Source organism: Cydia splendana, chromosome 24 (genome assembly GCF_910591565.1).
Source record: "Cydia splendana chromosome 24, ilCydSple1.2, whole genome shotgun sequence".
Lineage (NCBI taxonomy): Eukaryota > Metazoa > Arthropoda > Insecta > Lepidoptera > Tortricidae > Cydia > Cydia splendana.
This window is the reverse complement of record NC_085983.1, coordinates 9,982,029-10,000,648: the sequence shown is the minus strand read 5'-3', so window position 1 is coordinate 10,000,648 and position 18,620 is coordinate 9,982,029. Positions and strand designations below refer to the sequence as shown.

At 37.1% G+C, this 18,620-nt stretch overlaps 1 protein-coding gene and 1 long non-coding RNA gene across 2 annotated transcripts in view; both read left to right on the top strand.

Moving 5' to 3' along the window:
• Window positions 1-18,620, top strand: part of LOC134802129 (M-phase inducer phosphatase 2-like) — a 49,770-nt gene that overhangs the window by 27,056 nt on the left and 4,094 nt on the right. Inside the window, exons 2-4 of the mRNA XM_063774721.1 lie at window positions 14,837-15,018; window positions 15,066-15,248; window positions 17,795-17,997. Of these exons, the coding sequence (XP_063630791.1) occupies window positions 14,837-15,018; window positions 15,066-15,248; window positions 17,795-17,997 (568 nt within the window). The remainder of the gene's footprint in view (window positions 1-14,836; window positions 15,019-15,065; window positions 15,249-17,794; window positions 17,998-18,620) is intronic.
• Window positions 15,355-17,780, top strand: LOC134802520 (uncharacterized). The gene is made up of 4 exons (XR_010145843.1): window positions 15,355-15,478; window positions 17,486-17,601; window positions 17,644-17,691; window positions 17,746-17,780. It is a non-coding gene; the product is annotated as an uncharacterized LOC134802520 (long non-coding RNA).

Sequence of the window (18,620 nt, the reverse complement as noted above, 5' to 3'; positions counted from 1 at the left end):
AGAAAGAGATAGCGCTATACGAATAAAGAACACTTCCAAGATGTCGTTGTTTCATTAAACTAGCCTTACAGGAGTATCCAAGATGTCATGCACACAACAACAACACCATGTAATGACAGGGTGTTTTTGAAATTAAATAGTATTCTTGCAGTCACCTGCAATAATATGTGACACGCTCTCATGGCTCTACAAATAAGATCGTTAGATATTTTGAACATATTGCATATTGTGTAACATATTGCAGGCTCATTGCAGGTGATTGTACCGATACCAAGTAGAACCGCCAACTGCAAGATTTCACTCATTCATTCATTCAATACTGTTTTTGCGATTAGTACTCTGTGTAGCTGTGTGTGTATTATTCATTCACCTTTAATCTATTAGCGATACCTATAAGTACGATACTATAGTATCGTCAGTCTCCGCGAATGTTGCGCCACGCAATTTAGGGTCCTAGCTAAATTGGTTGTTAAATACTTACGCTGTAGAATTTTCGATTTAGCAAGAACCCTAAACGGCGTAACAATATTAATTGACGTACTTATCTAAAAGTTCGAATCGGGCCGTGTATGTGTAATCATTCACCATGGTATAATAATATACTCCGCCTGGTACTCCATTCCCGTCTTTTCTAGGTCACCTAACTGACACAAGCCTACGTCATCATGCGACAGCGCTATATGATAATATGCGATAGCGCTATATATAGCGGCCATGTTATTGTGACGTAGGCCTGTGTCACTCTGGGAATAGAAGACCATGTTTTATTAGACTATGATCATTCACCTCATCTCTCCTGGTGATACCTATGCGTAATCTTTGTTTTTTTCAAATTGTTGTCTTTTTATTCTGGATGTAGTGTGTCTAGGTAGATTGATTTTTTTTTACGATATAGCGTCTTTCATGAGTTTCTGCTACAATTTTCCAACGGTCCGGTAATCAAGTCATTTTTGCTGTTTTGAATTTTGAACCTTCTTTTATTCCATATTTCAAAATTCGATTTGATTTTGTTCTTTTAAAAGGACATCGGGCCTTAGATAATTAAGTTCTTCACGAAGCCTCTGTATCTCCGTATCAGCCAGTCATGTTCTCAATTACTTACCGGATGTGGCATCAACGCCTTATCCTTTCCGGTCAACGGACAATGGGAACGAATTTATCTTGTTTATGGTCTTTCATCTGTGGCCTGTCATATTCGGCTTACGATTTTGAATATTTTTTTTTGTAATATTTATATAATGATTTAAGTTAAATAACGTTTACGTTATTACGGCCGTGCATTTTAACTGTTTAATTTTAATATGGCTGGTCATTAAATAACATAATAGGTTATCTGAAAATAAATCACATCCCTTTTTTGGAAGATAACGGTCTCTCAGAAAGTTTTATTTTGATGACATTTCCACTAATCCAATCATTCGATAGTCTCCATAGACAATGTTTTTTTTGTATAGTTCAACTGTAAAATAAAGTTTGACAAGCCATTTCCGTCGGTAGAAAAAGGCGTCAAATTTAAAAGATATAGAGTCAGACCAAGAAAAGACTGCAGCGGATTTAATAGCCCACGCAGTGCAAGTATTATTTTAAACGTCAAACTTCTATGAAATTATGACGTATAAATAACACTGACACTGCGAGCGAGGGCTATCAAAATCGCTGCAGACTTTTCGTGGCTTAACTCTAGGCGCGGAGGGAAAATTTTATAACTTCCATTATTTTCTTTCTTATTAATTTCTTGCCTTTTTCTACTGAAAAAGTGTGTTTACCAGAGTATATTTTAACATTTGACTAAGTTATTAACTCTGTATGGCTTCATAGCCGTTAGTGTAAGCCTATATTTGACTAAACATGCAAAATTTCATGTTCCATTGCGTACGCCATATGTGCCACGCGTGAGGGCGCGAGTGGGAGGTCTCTTACATACATACATACATACATGCAATATGGCGTCCAGACTAGAATAAGCGCTTTGCGTGTGACAATACATTTATGTTTTATCTAATACATTTAAACGAACAGTTCTTGTTTATTTATATATTTCGGGGATCTCGGAAACGGCTCTAACGATTTCGATGAAATTTGCTATATGGGGGTTTTCGGGGGCGATAAATCGATCTAGCTAGGTCTTATCTCTGGGAAAACGCACATTTTTGAGTTTTTATATGTTTTCCGAGCAAAGCTCGGTCTCCCCTGATAATAGGATATCTGCATAAACTAAAATGACTTGAGTCCGTCTAACCTAACTTTGCACCGACTTCGTTAGAACAAAGTGAGACAGTGTCATTATAGACGTCATATTTTCATAGAAATTTGACATTAATGATGACATTTCCACTCTTTGACATAACTAATGTCATGCAATATTAGATTGGTTAGACTCTAACATTAAAATGGCGACAAAGATTAACTGAACACAAAATCACTGATTTTATTTTACGATCCAACGGTCGTTTAAAATCTAAATTCCCGCAAAGGTTATCTCGAAGAGATCTCTTAAATGATAACGTAGCATCTTTAGCGATGAGTGCGATGACTGAAAACATTAACTCAAAATAACAGTAGCCAGACTTCAGACGTTTAAAAAAAAAGCTCTAATCAATGCCGTTGAACTGTGCACCATAAAAAACCTAACACGTGTTCGAAGCTCAAAAACGGAACGCAAACTTAACGCGTCGCCGGGAAAATTTAAAATTAGAACTCTCTCATACAAAATTTAAGTTGAGCAACAGCAGATGTTAAGTTTGCAGCTCTGGAACCAATTTGGATTTTCGTTCGGGATTCTGGATGGTGTTTGTCTATGGTTTAAGACCACACACGCCTTCTTAGAAATGTCAGGTGATTTTGAGTTTCCGGTAAGGGTTTTTAAGTACGCGGTACTTGAGTTGGGGCAAAGTTGTATAGATTGTTTTTGTTGCTGTAAATGAACTAACTGCCCGATTCGAACTTTAAGATACGTCAGTTAATAGATCTAGAAACGGCATAGATGGTTTTGAAGTGAATGAATCCGTTGCTTGTTTCAAAAAGGGCGTATGTCCTTAGTAAAGTTATGATACTTAGGTTGTTAATGGGGGGGTACTCAAGAACGGATGTCGTGGGCGACCGCAGGATTCAAGCTTGGCTTGCTTCTTGCCCCGTGTGCTGCGACCAGGACGGAGATTTCCGCCTATAAATTGCGTGATATTTTCCGGTTTTTAAGCTTTTCTTGGTAGATGGAACACTTAAAATAATATAGCGAAGTTAAATTTTATTTCATTATCTGATACGAGTATCTACTTTATTTGCCTATTTGTACAGTACGTCTTCAATTCTCCCTCAATTGCTCAAAGGTTAACTGGAAGAGACCCCTTAAACGGATAAGTTCGCCATTGTACTATTCATGTGTGTCGTTTCTGGTTTTGTTTTTCTTTTTTGTACAATAAAGTGTTTTTTAGGAGGGTCATTGTTTTGACTAAAACGGTTGTTATTACAAGAATAACCAATGGTTTAAGGATATCCAATTAACCACAATATTGTACTAAAAAAACAATATTAATGGCCAACGCAATCAACTCAACTTGTTCAATAAAACCAACTTATCCTTGCTAGCGAACAAATTACCAACCAACTTAAACCTCATACAAATCCCACGCGCACTTCGTTACAAAAAGTAACTCATAACAGCAAATGTAACTTTGTGGAACCACAGATAGTCAATACGTCATAATATCATAATGCACCCTCGATTTTGAATAGGGAACAATGCACAATGGCGGGTATCGATCGTTAACGGTCGCGGGTGCGGGGATGAGAAAAAAGCGGCGGGATTGTTTCTGGTTTCGTTCGGAAATCAGTTGAAACAATAAGATGTTCGATTGAAAAGGTACTTTATCATACGCACTTAAATTTTTTAAGTTGTTTGTTTTGTACCGACTCTTTCGTTTTTCATTTAAACAAAATATATTTTATTTTATTTTACGGTTTTATATAGTTTTAGGCTTACATACCCAAAGGGTAAAAATGGGACCCTATTATTAAGACTCCACTGTCCGTCTGTCTGTCACCAGGCTGTATCTCATGAACCGTCATAGACAGTTCAAATTTTCACAGATGATGTATTTCTGTTGCCTCTATAACAACAAATACTAAAAAGTATGGAACCCTCGGTGGTCGAGTCCGACTCGCACTTGTCCTGTTTTTTTTATTGTATTAGATATACTTGGACAACGGCTATGAATCGAAATGCTTAATTTGACGGCTGAAACTAATTATCTTATAAAGGTGTCAATAACCAAGTGTCACCATACACTATTGTTGTCATACAACTCTTTCATACATTCATTGAAAGTGAATCGGATGCGTCTATTATTTGAATGAAGCGCACGTGCTCTTCCGGTCTCATTTTTTCGCTTTCAATTGCGGTTTAAAAAAAAAAGTTTTTTTGTCTATTAGTACTTTTAACTTAAAAGTATTTGTAAAAAAATGGTATTTAAAGAACCTTGCACCGATTTGAACAAAACAAATGTCTTTTGGCATTAAGCCCGTCATTTGTATTTTTTTGTATTTTGTGGAATAAAGTATGTATAAATAAATAACAAAGTGAGGCAGTGTCATAACAAACGTCATATTTTAGTAGAAAATTGTCACTGACACTGACACACTTTGCCACTGTGAAAGCTTGGTCCGATTCTATTCTATGTCAATTTAAGAAAATTTTACTTAGGGCGACTTGTATGGTCTTTTGAAAGCGCACTGTACAATATAAGATGCCTTTCAGATTGTAACGTTATTATAGGTATAAGGCCTAGCGCGCACTACGATTTTTTGTCGTGCGATAATTTTGTCGCAGAAATGCAACGTATGTGTTTATATGGCAGTGCGCGCATATGCGACAAAAAAATCGCAGCGATTTTAAAATTGTGATTTGTCACATTTTTCCGCGACTGCTCGCGACGCAATTGTCGTAAAGTGAATTGCAGCATACGGAGCTGTATGGCCCCGCGCGCACTGCGATTATAAAATCGCACCCCGGACCTCAGTCGGCATTTGGCTCTCCAAGCGTCAACATATCGGAACCTGCTTCTCCAATGGAACCACAAGATGAGACGCTAGATGTTGACCGTTTAATTATGGAAATAGAAGGAGATCACCTTTGTGGTATAAAATGGGTATAAATACTCAGAGTCATACAGGGATTGCATATTGAAGACACGTTTCACGACAAGCGACTGGTACGAAATCCATGTTGAGAATGAACAAATCGTCGACTTTTTCATCGCAGTGCGCGCAGTGAATTTTCTGCGATATATTACAGCGCGATTCTAAAATCGTGTCGCAAAAATTAAAATCGTGGTCCGTGCTTAGCCTAACGTGTTTGGATCAAGCACAGAGAGCCTACCGCTAACCACATTCGACGTGTTGCCTCCCTGTCACACTTACGTACGAATTTACAAGTGCGACAGAGAGGCAACACGTCGAACGTGGTTTCGCGGTAGGCACCGATCAGTGATCATACAGCCAAGCAGCTGCTCGATACACTTGTTGTACCTTATTGTTACGTTGGCAGATGTGCCTCCCCCGCACGCGCCAAGATTACAAATAAGATTGTCTATGGTTTAAAAAAACTTCGATTTTCAACTTAATAAAAGTCTTTAAGAGATTTTGAAATTCGAACGTTCCCCTTGTAAGATAAAATGCACTGAATGCAGTTGAGAATAGGGTGTAATGTAGGGAAACCGTTGGTGAGACCTTTGACCTGATGTGTGTTTATTGTTATATTGGGAGATGCTGATTTATATTGATGCGTAACGTCTTTTCCTTCCTTCCTTATTTGAAATATCATCTGCTTCTGTAATAACGGTCTTCTTACTTAATTAAGGATTATTAATAGGTTACATAGAAAAGTCATGGTTGATAAATAAACTTAATCTTTATTTAGACTTATTGAACTGCAGTTTAAAGAAATTAGGATTTTATGAATAAGTAGCAATAAAAAAGTAGCTTCTTCTTGGGGGTCATCCATTAATTACATCACACGTTTAGGGGGAGGGAGGGGGTCAAGAAAATGTGACATGTTGTGACAAGGGGGAGGGGGGAGTCATAAACTTTGTGATGTCACTTTAACTTCATCAGTAACCGAAAATGTATTTAAATTATTTTATACGCTAATTATCATTTAAATAACAAGGTTTTGAAACGATAATTGTTTTTATTCGTTTAATTTTATTTCTTAATCGGTTTTGGGTTAGAAAATTACTAATATTTCTTTTGTCAAAAATATTTTTATAAAATAGTAAATAAATATTTGTCGATTTCGTTGAAGAAATGTGACGTCACACCAGGGGGGAGGGGTTTGCCAAATGTGACCAAGTGTGACAAGGAGGGGGGGAGGGGTAAAAAAACCTAGAAATTCGTGTGACGTAATTAATGGATGACCCCTTGTTCTAATGAAAATAATTATAAGTACTTAAGTGTATTTTCGTCCAAAATATTGCCAAAGTTATAAGACTCCTCTTTTCAGGGATTAATAATTATAAGAAAATAATCGGGTATTTGACTGTACTTAAAGTAAATTATTTTACACCATGCATGAAATAAAGCACCAGATGATTAATAGAGAAACGTTAGACAGCAGTTTATTTTTAGACACAATTTCTATTTTAAAACCCGTATAAAACTATAAAGAGTAGATCATTTGATCGTGACGTCACATGCTAGTGTTTCATATAAATTCCATAGTAGCAAAATCATTTTGACAGTTCGAAAAAAGAAACTGATTTGACTAAATAGTAGTCAAATACCCTATTACATGTATCTAAATCAACAGGCCCTTGGTGTAAGTAAAAACCGGCGAGTCGGACTCGCGCACGAAGGGTTCCGTACCATAATGCAAAAAAAAACGAAAAAGAAGCAAAAAAAACGAAAAAGAAGCAAAAAAAAACGGTCACCCATCCAAGTACTGACCACTCCCGACGTTGCTTAACTTTGGTAAAAAATCACGTTTGTTGTATGGGAGCCCCATTTAAATCTTTATTTTATTCTGTTTTTAGTATTTGTTGTTATAGCGGCAACAGAAATACATCATCTGTGAAAATTTCAACTGTCTAGCTATCACCGTTCGTGAGATACAGCCTGGTGACAAACAGACGGACGGACGGACGGACGGACGGACGGTCGGACGGACAGCGAAGTCTTAGTAATAGGGTCCCGTTTTACCCTTTGGGTACGGAACCCTAAAAATAACATCTCCTGCATATCTAATGTGTGTGGGTGTCACGCTCTTTCTTATCATTGACTTACTGTATCCAAAGGTCCAGCACACCCCTCAAGCTCCTTACAGTAAAAACATAATTCTTACGGCACCCATAAAAACCATGAAAAGACGTCAAATTCACAATGACTTCCGTTATCAGGTCATAGGTAACGGCTCGTGCGCCCACATCTGCCAACATTACAAACTTAACGTAACAATACCATAGATTATGCGACAAGTGAATTTTCAATCTGAACGCAGCTGTACCAGCTGCCGAACGCACCTTTGCGTCTTGAGACGAAGGCGTTACTTTCTGCCCTATTTTTTTTTGGCGGAACGATGACCTTTAGCAGATGGGTTTCGCGTAGATTAGAATTTTATCGATTCGGTTTTTTTAATTTATAGCCGTGTGGTAATAAAATTGGTGTTGGCCAATTGTTTTTCTTATTTATTGTAGCGTTGATATCAATTATAGCTTAAAATTCGATTGTATTTTTTTTGACCTTGATTATCATTTTTATAGGTTCTTAATGACTAAGCAATGTCATTTATCTAAATTATACTTTTTGCGTTTTTTAACTGGCGCGCGACGTCAATTCCAAGGAGGTTCTGTATTTGGTTTTGGCAATTTTATGTATGTTCACTGAAATAGTTTGCACTCATTTCAAAACATAATACGATTGCAGAATTTTATTTCTACAGAAGGAATTGACGTTTCTTTAAACAAAAACGTCACTTTTGACACTGGTTTGACACTGACATATCCAATCCATATCGTTTCAATATCTAGTATTTGACGTATCTCATTGTTCGAATACGGCTGTAAATCACGTTAAAACATTGACCAATAAAACACCCGATAATTATCGCAAACAATCTTTTTTTTACTGTTGCACTAGGGTTGGGCATTACCAGTGCAGCCGGTAACGGTTTTTCGATCGATTTTCTCCCCAACGTTTTATCTGATTGCGTTTCGGCTGGATTATAGGATCTGATTTAATCATGCTTTAGTTTTTGTTGATTTCATCTAATTGACTAACGATATTAGTAGCATCTTTAAATGCCCTTTTTGTTTTTACTTAATAGTTTTTGCTATGAGGAACATATTGTAATGTATAGTTAACTAATGTCAATAAATAGAGTAGGTACGATATAACTTTATTCTACAAGGAATTACCGTTATCTTACTTAAATTAACTATAAATTTTATAAGATATTTTATCGGTTTCCGTAGCCTAGTCGGTAGTGGTAGTGCCTAAATTTAAATCTCGGTACAATTTTATATGTTCCTGAATTATGGTGGTTTTCTAAGTACAGTAGCTGCAGAGATAACAGACCCCCCTGCAAACAAGTTTCTATGCAAGGAGGGGCAGTTATCTCTGCATCTTACTGTACATACCCGTATCTCCTTTTTAGTATTTGTCTGTATATCGTCATCTAGTACTTAAACCACAAGGCTATTAAGCTTACTACAGGAATACTTGGTACGATACTATTCAATGTTTTATATGGTTATGTTTTACATACCGCAAAAATGTTGTAAAACTCGATTTGCCTACTATTTTCGTAGTTAAACCAAAATAGGCAGTTAATTCCAGATCAGCAGGTGTTCTTATGTGGTAAAAACAGGAAGCAACGCAACATTTGAGCCGATATCCTATAACCTTGAATCTATATTTGGCTGACACATGTGGTTTCCGAATCTTTTGCCGTTCATCATGTGACAACCGCATTCAGTTATATTTATAGGATTTAGGGCTCGTTTTGAATCCACATTTACCTAACTGATACGAGACCGCTTTTGTCACAAATGTCGCTGACTGAGTGTAGGTACTGACGAAAAATGTACTTACTGCTAAAACAATTTACAACTAATATTATAAGCAGAAGGAGTTGAAAATAAAGTTCCGGTTAATCCGGTTATAATATTAGCTGAAAATTGTTGAACTTTAGAGTTTTCGTTCGCCGCGACATTGTCAACTAGCAGTACTGATAAATTTTGCTACTTGACGCTAGATGTCGATTACCACTCTTTTTAGGGTTCCGTACCCAAAGGGTAAAACGGGACCCTATTACTAAGACTCCGCTGTTCGTCCGTCCGTCCGTCTGTCACCAGGCTGTATCTTACGAACCGTGATAGCTAGACAGATGAAATTTTCACAGATGATGTATTTCTGTTGCCGCTATAACATCAAACACTAAAAACTACGGAACCCGAGCGAAATTAAAGTTCATGAAAGCATCAACATTATCAACAAGTCATGTCATTGCAACCGCCATATTGCCCACGCGCATGCTTCTGCGTAAGCGCCGGTAGTTTTTACACAATTTTAAACCCTAATTACATGTAATAAGGTTGGAAATGCAGCGTAGTTCAAAAGCGCTTAATGCGTTATAGTTGAATTATGAATGCACTTGATTCTGAAGACAAACAAAAGACGTAACGTACTCTGATTTGAATAACGACGAGATTTAAAGGGTTTAGAACCTTAATAGTATAGGTTTTAGGTCTGGTTTGTATATTGATTTGTTAACAATAGGATGGGGTATTGATTTTTAAATTTGTTTTTTATTGAACACTTAATGAACCTGTATAAATAAGTTTTTTAGTTAGTTAAGGAATCCAACATTCTTTTCGTAATAAACCTATTTCAAGAATTTCAAGATATAAACTCGACTTGGTATTTTCTAAGCTCGACAAAATAGAGACATTTATATTAATGACATTTTGTAGAGAAATATTGAAAAAAAAAAAAACTAGAAACCGAAGATTCCTAATAAAAAAAACAAGGTCCGAGCGAAAGCTTAAAAAATAGAATATACTACTCGGTGGGTAAAAAAAACTGCATTCCCGTTGCCAGGGAGGTTTTGAGGTACTGAGCAACTTTTACTATGCACCAAAACCGAAATCGCGAAAAAAATTGACATTAATGGAAACATTGCTACACTATTACAGATGCGTGCAGAGTTAGCTTGGTCCTACTGTATTCATTCATGTATTCCGTTAGTACAGTTTAACGGCATTCGTTGAGAATCCGCAACTCCCCTTGCCGTTAAAAAAACCACCCTTGTGATAAGAAAACGGTAAGTGCACCGAATGCAGCCATTGTTGGGTGAGGGTGCGCGCGCGCTGGCGAGAGGAGCGGGGAGCGGAGCGGGAGCGGACACTGGGGTCCACGAAGTTACTTGTTACATGGCTATGTTATTATTATATTTCGGTGTGGATGTGTAAACACAAGAGTCCGTCTAAGCTAACTTTACACCGATTTGATTGTTCATTACTAATTACTATATAAATCGTATCATCATAATAGGGTATTCTCCTACTACTCAAATCAGTTTCTTTTTTAGAACTGTCAAAACAATTTGCTAATATAGAATTTATATGTAACAGTAGGGCAAACCTTGGCTTATCGGTGATACTTGGTAATTCGGTGATAATGCGTTTTTATCTTAGGCTGAGCTTACAATGCTGAAATGTAAGCAATTAAATTGCTGCCAACCCGATTGCAAGCATCAAAACTGACAGCTGCCAACGATTTTATAGCTCGCATTTCCTCATAGTGAGAACTGTGTAAGATTATAACGGAGTATCACCGAATTACCAAGTATCACCGATTAGCCAAGGTTTGCCCTACACAATGACGTCACGGTCAACTCACCTACTTTTTAGGGTTCCGTACCCAAAGGGTAAAACGGGACCCTATTACTAAGGCTGTCCGTCCGTCCGTCCGTCCGTCCGTCTGTCACCGGGCTGTATCTCACGAACCGTGATAGCTAGACAGTTGAAATTTTCACAGATGATGTATTTCTGTTGCCGCTATAACAACAAATACTAAAAACAGAATAAAATAAAGATTTAAGTGGGGCTCCCATATAACAAATGTGATTTTTCACCGAAGTTAAGCAACGACGGGCGGGGTCAGTACTTGGATGGGTGACCGTTTTTATAGATAATGGTAGGGAACCCTTCGTGTGCGAGTCCGACTCGCACTTGGCCAATTTTTATATTTCTATCCGACTTATTAAATAGAACTTGTGTTTAAAAATAACTGCTATCTATCTATGTTTTTCTCATAATAAACTGGTACTTTATTTCATGCATCGTATGAAATAATTTATTTTAAATACAGTCAAATATCCTATTGCATTTGTTTTACCGAAAACACTTTGCATTCTTCTATATCCTATGAATATCGTTGATCACGTTCTATAATGTGAAGTAAGTTTTGTAAAGTTGAAGGTAAATCGCTTTCGCTTATAAACCCGCCGTCACTGTAGATCGGCCTAAAAGCCGTCCAACGACAGAAATCCTGCTCAGACTGTTCAACCCTCGTGTCGCTAACCGTTGACGTTGATGTTATACTCATTGTCGACCACTCTATACACTGATAACTTCTCAAAGAGAAATGCTGAATGAAGACGATAAGCCGTTTAAAAAAATCAATTCACGCTATCTTTCACTTGGATAACCTAGATATACTAGACTAGACTTATATCGAACTGTATGCATATTAGCAATCTACGCTAGTGAACTGCATAGAATTCTAACTTTGCACAGACTTGAATAAAACAAAGTAAGGTCGTCTCATCGTTTCTTGAATCTCAGTATTTTTGGTATAGGTAATAACCATCACAGAGCAAAAAGCCTCGGAAAGACAGACAGACAGACGAACAAGGCGAATATACAAGGGTTTAAAAAAATTACCTAATCAAACTTTCATTTTAGTTCACAACCAGACAGATTATGCTAATGAGGCAAAGCTTTAAAAAAATGTATAAGTTCTAGAGTTAGACCAAGCTAAGTTGCCAGCGATTTTGATAGCCCAGACAGCGCAAGTGTTATTTAAACGTCATAATTTCTTAGAAGTTTGGCGTATACTATAACACTTGTACAGTCCGGGCTATCAAAATCACTGGCAACTTAGCTTGGTCCAACACTAACTTTTTTCTTTCTGTCTATAAATGAAATCGATGTTAATAATGTCTTTACACTTAAATATACTGTAACTGCAAAAATTAATTGTTAAATTAAGTTTCAAAACCTTTGAATTGAAGAAAATCCGTAACCGCAAATAAACAAGAAAGTTTCCGTTAAAAAATCAAAACGGTTATTCAAAAACCGATACTTAATGAATGCGGGACACCCCAACCCTATTTTGTGTGATAAATATTGGTCGCGTAACCGATTTGCTTGTTAAACGTATTACCTATTGTAAATAATGCACATAATTCAATAAAAAGCTAATTTCTTTGAGCGTCTTTTACTTAATAAAGGGAGGCATTGATTTATGCTAATGATATTTATATCTAGTCCTTTAATATTAAAAGAATTCCAGCGATATGGATAAAGAATTGAGTAAGTAAGGTACTGTTTGGATAGTCGTTTACCTACCTAAATGAGTAACGATTAAATAGCATTAATTATGATTATTATAAAAATTACTTAATAGAAAAAAAATCGTGAGAGTACAGTAGGCTATCCAAAAACTTTCGATTTTAAATGTGCTTTAATTTGCGTTATTAATTAGAGCATATTTGATTTTAACATTATGGATAATTTATTATAGTTTGTCAAAGGACTGTCTTTTTTCAAACATAGACAGAGAGAATCATACTATCTTTGTCTTACACTAGTACTAGCACCCAAAAGAAAAAGATGAGTATAGTTTTTTTTGTTCTTATTTACTGACAATTTGGTTTGACCAAGTTATAATTTTTAATTAACATAAGTTTTACGAAAAATATCAATATAAAATAACTTCGCAACAAAACGCGTTTCCGAACGAAACGCAACTTGACAGCTCGACGAAAAAAAAATTAAGCGCGCGAATCGCATCTCGCTCAGCTGATTCATATCATAATCTCTGTCTACCTTAAACATTCTCTTTAAAACCCGCTGTTCGACTCAAAAAACGTGTATTACAGTGAAATAACTTGTATAACAATCATTACCGAGTGTTCGCACGAGAAATTGACCTTAAAATTCGGTTTAAAGTTCTCATAACCTTAAAAACTTTCGATGTCTTTTGACTCTTTTGTTATCTTAGGTGCACAATAACGCTAGGACAGTGAAGGGTTTAGGAGGTAAGGAACTGGTTTTTTTCGATTTATTTACGACCCTTGATAGGATATTGATGGCTGAGGGTCCCGATGAGCTTAAGGGTGGAATTTTATTGTAAACTTCACGTTGTTTAAATTTACACCCGTGGTGGTAAAATGGTGAAGGCTATTTGGATTTTTTTGTGAATTAAACAGGGTTTGTGACGTTTCTTCGTATCTGTGGATTGTTAAAAGCAGGTATAATTTTTACAGCATAAGTTAGTACAGTCAGTTGCTAAGTGGGCGAGGTGTTCAAAATGATCTTGACGCGACTTTATTGTTAAGAGAATAAGAGCTTGTCAAGATCATTTTGAATACCACGCCCGCTTAGCAACTTCTGCTGCTGACTGTACAATATATTGTATTTATCTACATCTTATTAATATTTATATGTATTTTATTATTCATTTTATATGCACTGGTACAGTAATTATCAATTTTTAAATGGAACAAATTAATGAAGGAATTTGAATCTTCTAGCTTGAATAATAAGGTTGATATTCACTTGTGTTTTATTAAATTATTGAATGTTCTTATATAATACTTTAGTCGGTTTTGTTATAATAATTATGTCAGTTTTGTATGTATAGGTATATAGGGTGACTGCTGTAGTAATTTGCCACTCCTAACAAAGAAGCCTTATTTTTAGAAGCTAGATACCCTAGGGATCATCCATTAATTACGTCACACGAATTTCTAGGTTTTTTGACCTCTCCCCCCCTCCTTGTCACACTTGGTCACATTTTGCAAATCCCTCCCCACCTGGTGTGATGTCACATTTTAGGCAATTTTGTTTTCAACGAAATCGGCAATACTAACTCGGCATAATTTTTTTAATAAAAAAATATTTTTGGTAAAAGAAATATTAGTACTTAAGTCATTTTATAACACAAAACCAATTAGGAACGAAAATTACTTCCAAAAACACATTAAAAAATATAAATTAATTTTCGGTTACTGATGAAGTTAAAGTGACGTCACAATGTTAGTGACTCCCCCCTCCCCCATGTCACAACATGTTACATTTTCTTGATCCCTCCCTCCCCCTAAACGTGTGACGTAATTAATGGATGACCCCCTAGTAGGTATGAGAGAATATTATAAATCAATGTTTTATTTTTTTAACAGATAGTAATTAATTAATGTTAAGCGAAAGTTGATAAAGTCAATATTTGTATAATAAGTTTATGACTTTATTAACTTTATATAAAATAAAAAAGTCTTTTCTATGTCTTGTCACACTAGGAACCTTGAAACTCACTTTAATTTCCACCATATCCGGTGACCGGTCTGGCATAGCTAACATCCATGACTCAGGAACAAATATCTGAGCTCACCACACAAATAAATGCCTTTACCGGGATTTGAACCCAGGACCATCGGCTTCACAGGCAGGGTCACTACCCACTAGGGCAGACCGGTCGTCAGTTCAATGTTATTGTTATTATGTCTCAGAACAGTTTAAATTCGATTAATGTCCCCTAATATTTATTTATATCATTCCAGCCTCATCACAGACACCTTCACCATCAACAGCGGCAACAGCGCCAGCAAGCGGCGGCGCGATGAGGCGCTCCTGAGCAGCTTCAAGAATAAGATGACACCGCACAGCCTGAACCTGTCACCCAAGTCCCCGACGCCGCCCAAACGGAGGTTGGGATCCAAGGAGAACTGCTCGCCTAATGTTGGTGAGTTATGAATAGAATCACCATCCATGATGAGAATCTCGTGAAAGTACAAGTCCAGTACCTAGACTTGGCTCACGAGATAACCAACAGCGCCAGCAACCGGTGCGATGAGGCGCTCCTGAGCAGCTTCAAGAATAAGATGACACCGCACAGCCTGAACCTGTCACCCAAGTCCCCGACGCCGCCCAAACGGAGGTTGGGATCCAAGGAGAACTGCTCGCCTAATGTTGGTGAGTTATGAATAGAATCACCATCCATGATGAGAATCTCGTGAAAGTACAAGTCCAGTACCTAGACTTGGCTCACGAGATAACCAACAGCGCCAGCAACCGGTGCGATGAGGCGCTCCTGAGCAGCTTCAAGAATAAGATGACACCGCACAGCCTGAACCTGTCACCCAAGTCCCCGACGCCGCCCAAACGGAGGTTGGGATCCAAGGAGAACTGCTCGCCTAATGTTGGTGAGTTAGGATTCTTTTTAGGGTTCCGTACCCAAAGGGTAAAAACGGGACCCTATTAAGACTCCACTGTCCGTCTGTTCGTCAAAGGTCACTAACATCAATAACAATTTTCAAATTTTTTAAATTTACATATAATACTAGACGGGCCCGCAGCTCCGCTCGCGTAAATGAAATAAAGAGTTTGTCTTATGTTTAGTTAAATACCGACATTATTATGTATCCCTGCCAGGGTTTATAACTGTGATAAGGATTTCTTATTTGTCAAGTAGGTAGCCGTTATTTGGATAACTTAATTCGAAAATTTCTTATAACGTACGTAGGTATTTATTTAAAACTTGTTTTAACATAAAATTATTACTTATTGTTGTAAGCCTAGTTGCAAAAACGTTCATTAGATTACTTATTTTCCGCTTTAAGCCACGAATATGGACGACCACCACCCATAAATCGCCTTTTCATACAAACGTAGGTAGTCCCCATTTCCCTTTCTGGATCTTAACATTACTACGGCTAAGGTGACGCAACGATCCAAAGGACTCACCTGGCCTCCGATACCAGATCACGTTATGTTTCTTGCGATCTTGCAATAGCTCTCGCCATCGGGCGTCTCCCATTTTGTTGTCCCAAGTACGCTCGTCTCCCATTCTATAACTTTGTATTTTTGGTTCATCTCGGCAGCCCTTTCCCTGGACGAATGACAATGTTTGCCGAGCCATGAAAATCAATCTGAATAATAATAACTCATAAAGAAATTTAAAACAATAAAATACAAATTATTAACACGATAATCATACGATAATATTAATTTGATTGATATGTCATAAATGGCATAATTCACTCGTATGGGGCTGTCCATAAATTACGTCATCGATTTTTGACGATTTTGGACCCCCCCCCCCTATAATCATCCAAAAATCATGCATCAAATGACCCCATTTCCACCTACTTCATGCTACCGTCATCCGATGTCAGCACCCCCCCCCCCCCCCCCCCTAATTTGAAATGACGTAATTTATGAATAGCCCCAATGGGCTATGGACTAAGGTTGAGGTTGGCAGCACTTTTTATTTTACTCCGTGTAAAAAAACTCAGAAATACCTGTATATCAACATGACAAACATAATTTAGTTTACTTTAACTTACGGATTATTTGGTCTAATCTGTAGCACCGCCAAACGAAAGCAACCGAGAGTTCCCGAGAAATGGTCGAAGTCGTAAAATGAAGATTGTTATGAAAATTTCTTTTCCTTATTGTAAATTAAATACGCATCGAAAGCGATAGTTTTTATGTTCTAGTTTTATTCTCATATGTAGATAATAGATTTAAACAGTTTTTTCTTATCATACGTGCGTTGTATTCGAGATACGTCCAAAAACTTTTTTAGAAATTTGTAAGGCGCCATCTCTCTTCTTCGCTCGTTTTTTATCCCGTTCTGGTTTTTCAATTTTATATATATGATGTTTACATTTTTTCTTATTGCATAGGACAAGTGCAAAAGTGTAAACATTTTATGACGTCGACTGTACATATTTAAATAATTAAATATATTTATTGAAATAATAAAATACTTTAAAAATTCATAGAAATTCGATATAAAAAAATACTACAGAGTAATCAAGCCTGTGTCTATGATAGAAGCTGTAAAGTAGCCTATGGCTGATTACAACTGGCACTGCAGCAGCAGTTATGCAGTTTTCGCACAGCCAATTGCTGTGCAAGCGAGACATGCATAGCGATGTCTCACTCGCACTACGGAAACCTTTTAGGGTCACTTGCACCATTCAGTACCCTAGGGTTAACCGGTTAAACCTTGAGTTACCATGGTTACCAGTACAATTTGACACTGGGTTAACGGTTTAACCGGTTAACCCAGAGTTAGTAGGATGGTGCAAGTGGAGCTAAGTCTGTAAAACCTTATCCTTGTCGTCAAGTTTTATTTTAATATTATTCTATTTAACGTAACCATACCGTTTGGCAAAGTTATTCATTGCCATACCTTGTTCCAGGACTCTCATACGAGAACAGGATAGAATCAAGAGACTTCTCACTCACCCCGAAACCTTTCAAAAGCCAACACACATATGAGAACCAAAAGTCACCATTCAATCCCACACCAAGAAAAGTCCTCGGAGAACTCCAGAACTCCCCATTCAACACAAGGAAGGCTCTCGAAGAACTCCAGAACTCCCAGTTCAATCCGACACCAAGAAAAGTCCTTGGAGAACTCCAGAACCAAAAGTCTCCATTCAATCCGACACCAAGGAAGGTTCTCGGCGAACTCCAGAACTTCTCACCAACATCTCCGGCACCGAAAGACTTAAGCTCTCTCACCCGTTCTCCACTCTTTAAGCTGCTAGATACACCAGTGTTTGAGTCCCCGGTGAGCAGCCAGCGGTCCTTCAAGAAGATTAGCAGGATTTTCGAGGAGCGGAGTCGTTTCAAGATGGAGAGTGAGAGGTTTGAGGAGGAGACTAGGGCTCCGTTCCAGTTTGAGCAGGAGAACTGGACTGCGACTAAGGTGAGATGTCATTTTATACTCTGTATCTTTAGGTATTTAAATGAAAGTAAACAAAATCTTCCCTCAAATGGCTCCGTAAGCCAGTTGAGGGTAGATGAAAACATTACATGATCAAATAATGTAGGTTAAAGTCAGGTCGTTCAGTGACAGATCCAGGCGGTTTTGTATTTGGTTGGTTAACCAATAAATGTTATAACTACCCGAAAATTTACAAATTATTTGTTTACTTTTATTTAAATACCTAAAGATACAGACTATATTATATTCCAATTTGGAATACTTTTCTATCATTATTATAATCAATAATTACATGAACTCATTAATAATAAATATTTTTATATCAAGTAATTATGGATTATAATAATTAACTGTAAATCTTATTTTATTTACTGTAAAACTTTGCATTTCCTTTAGACCTCTCAGACTATATAATATATTAACATACCTAACTATAATACATACATGCATATTTCCACTTGCTACCTCCTGACATACCTCTTTCGCTTCCTTCATTTTCATAACATTCCTCATACACGCTCGCTGGTTTAGGGTGCTCGAGTTGGCCTTTCTTCAGGATTTCCCCGATCTGACTATAATATAACATACAACTTATATTTTTCATT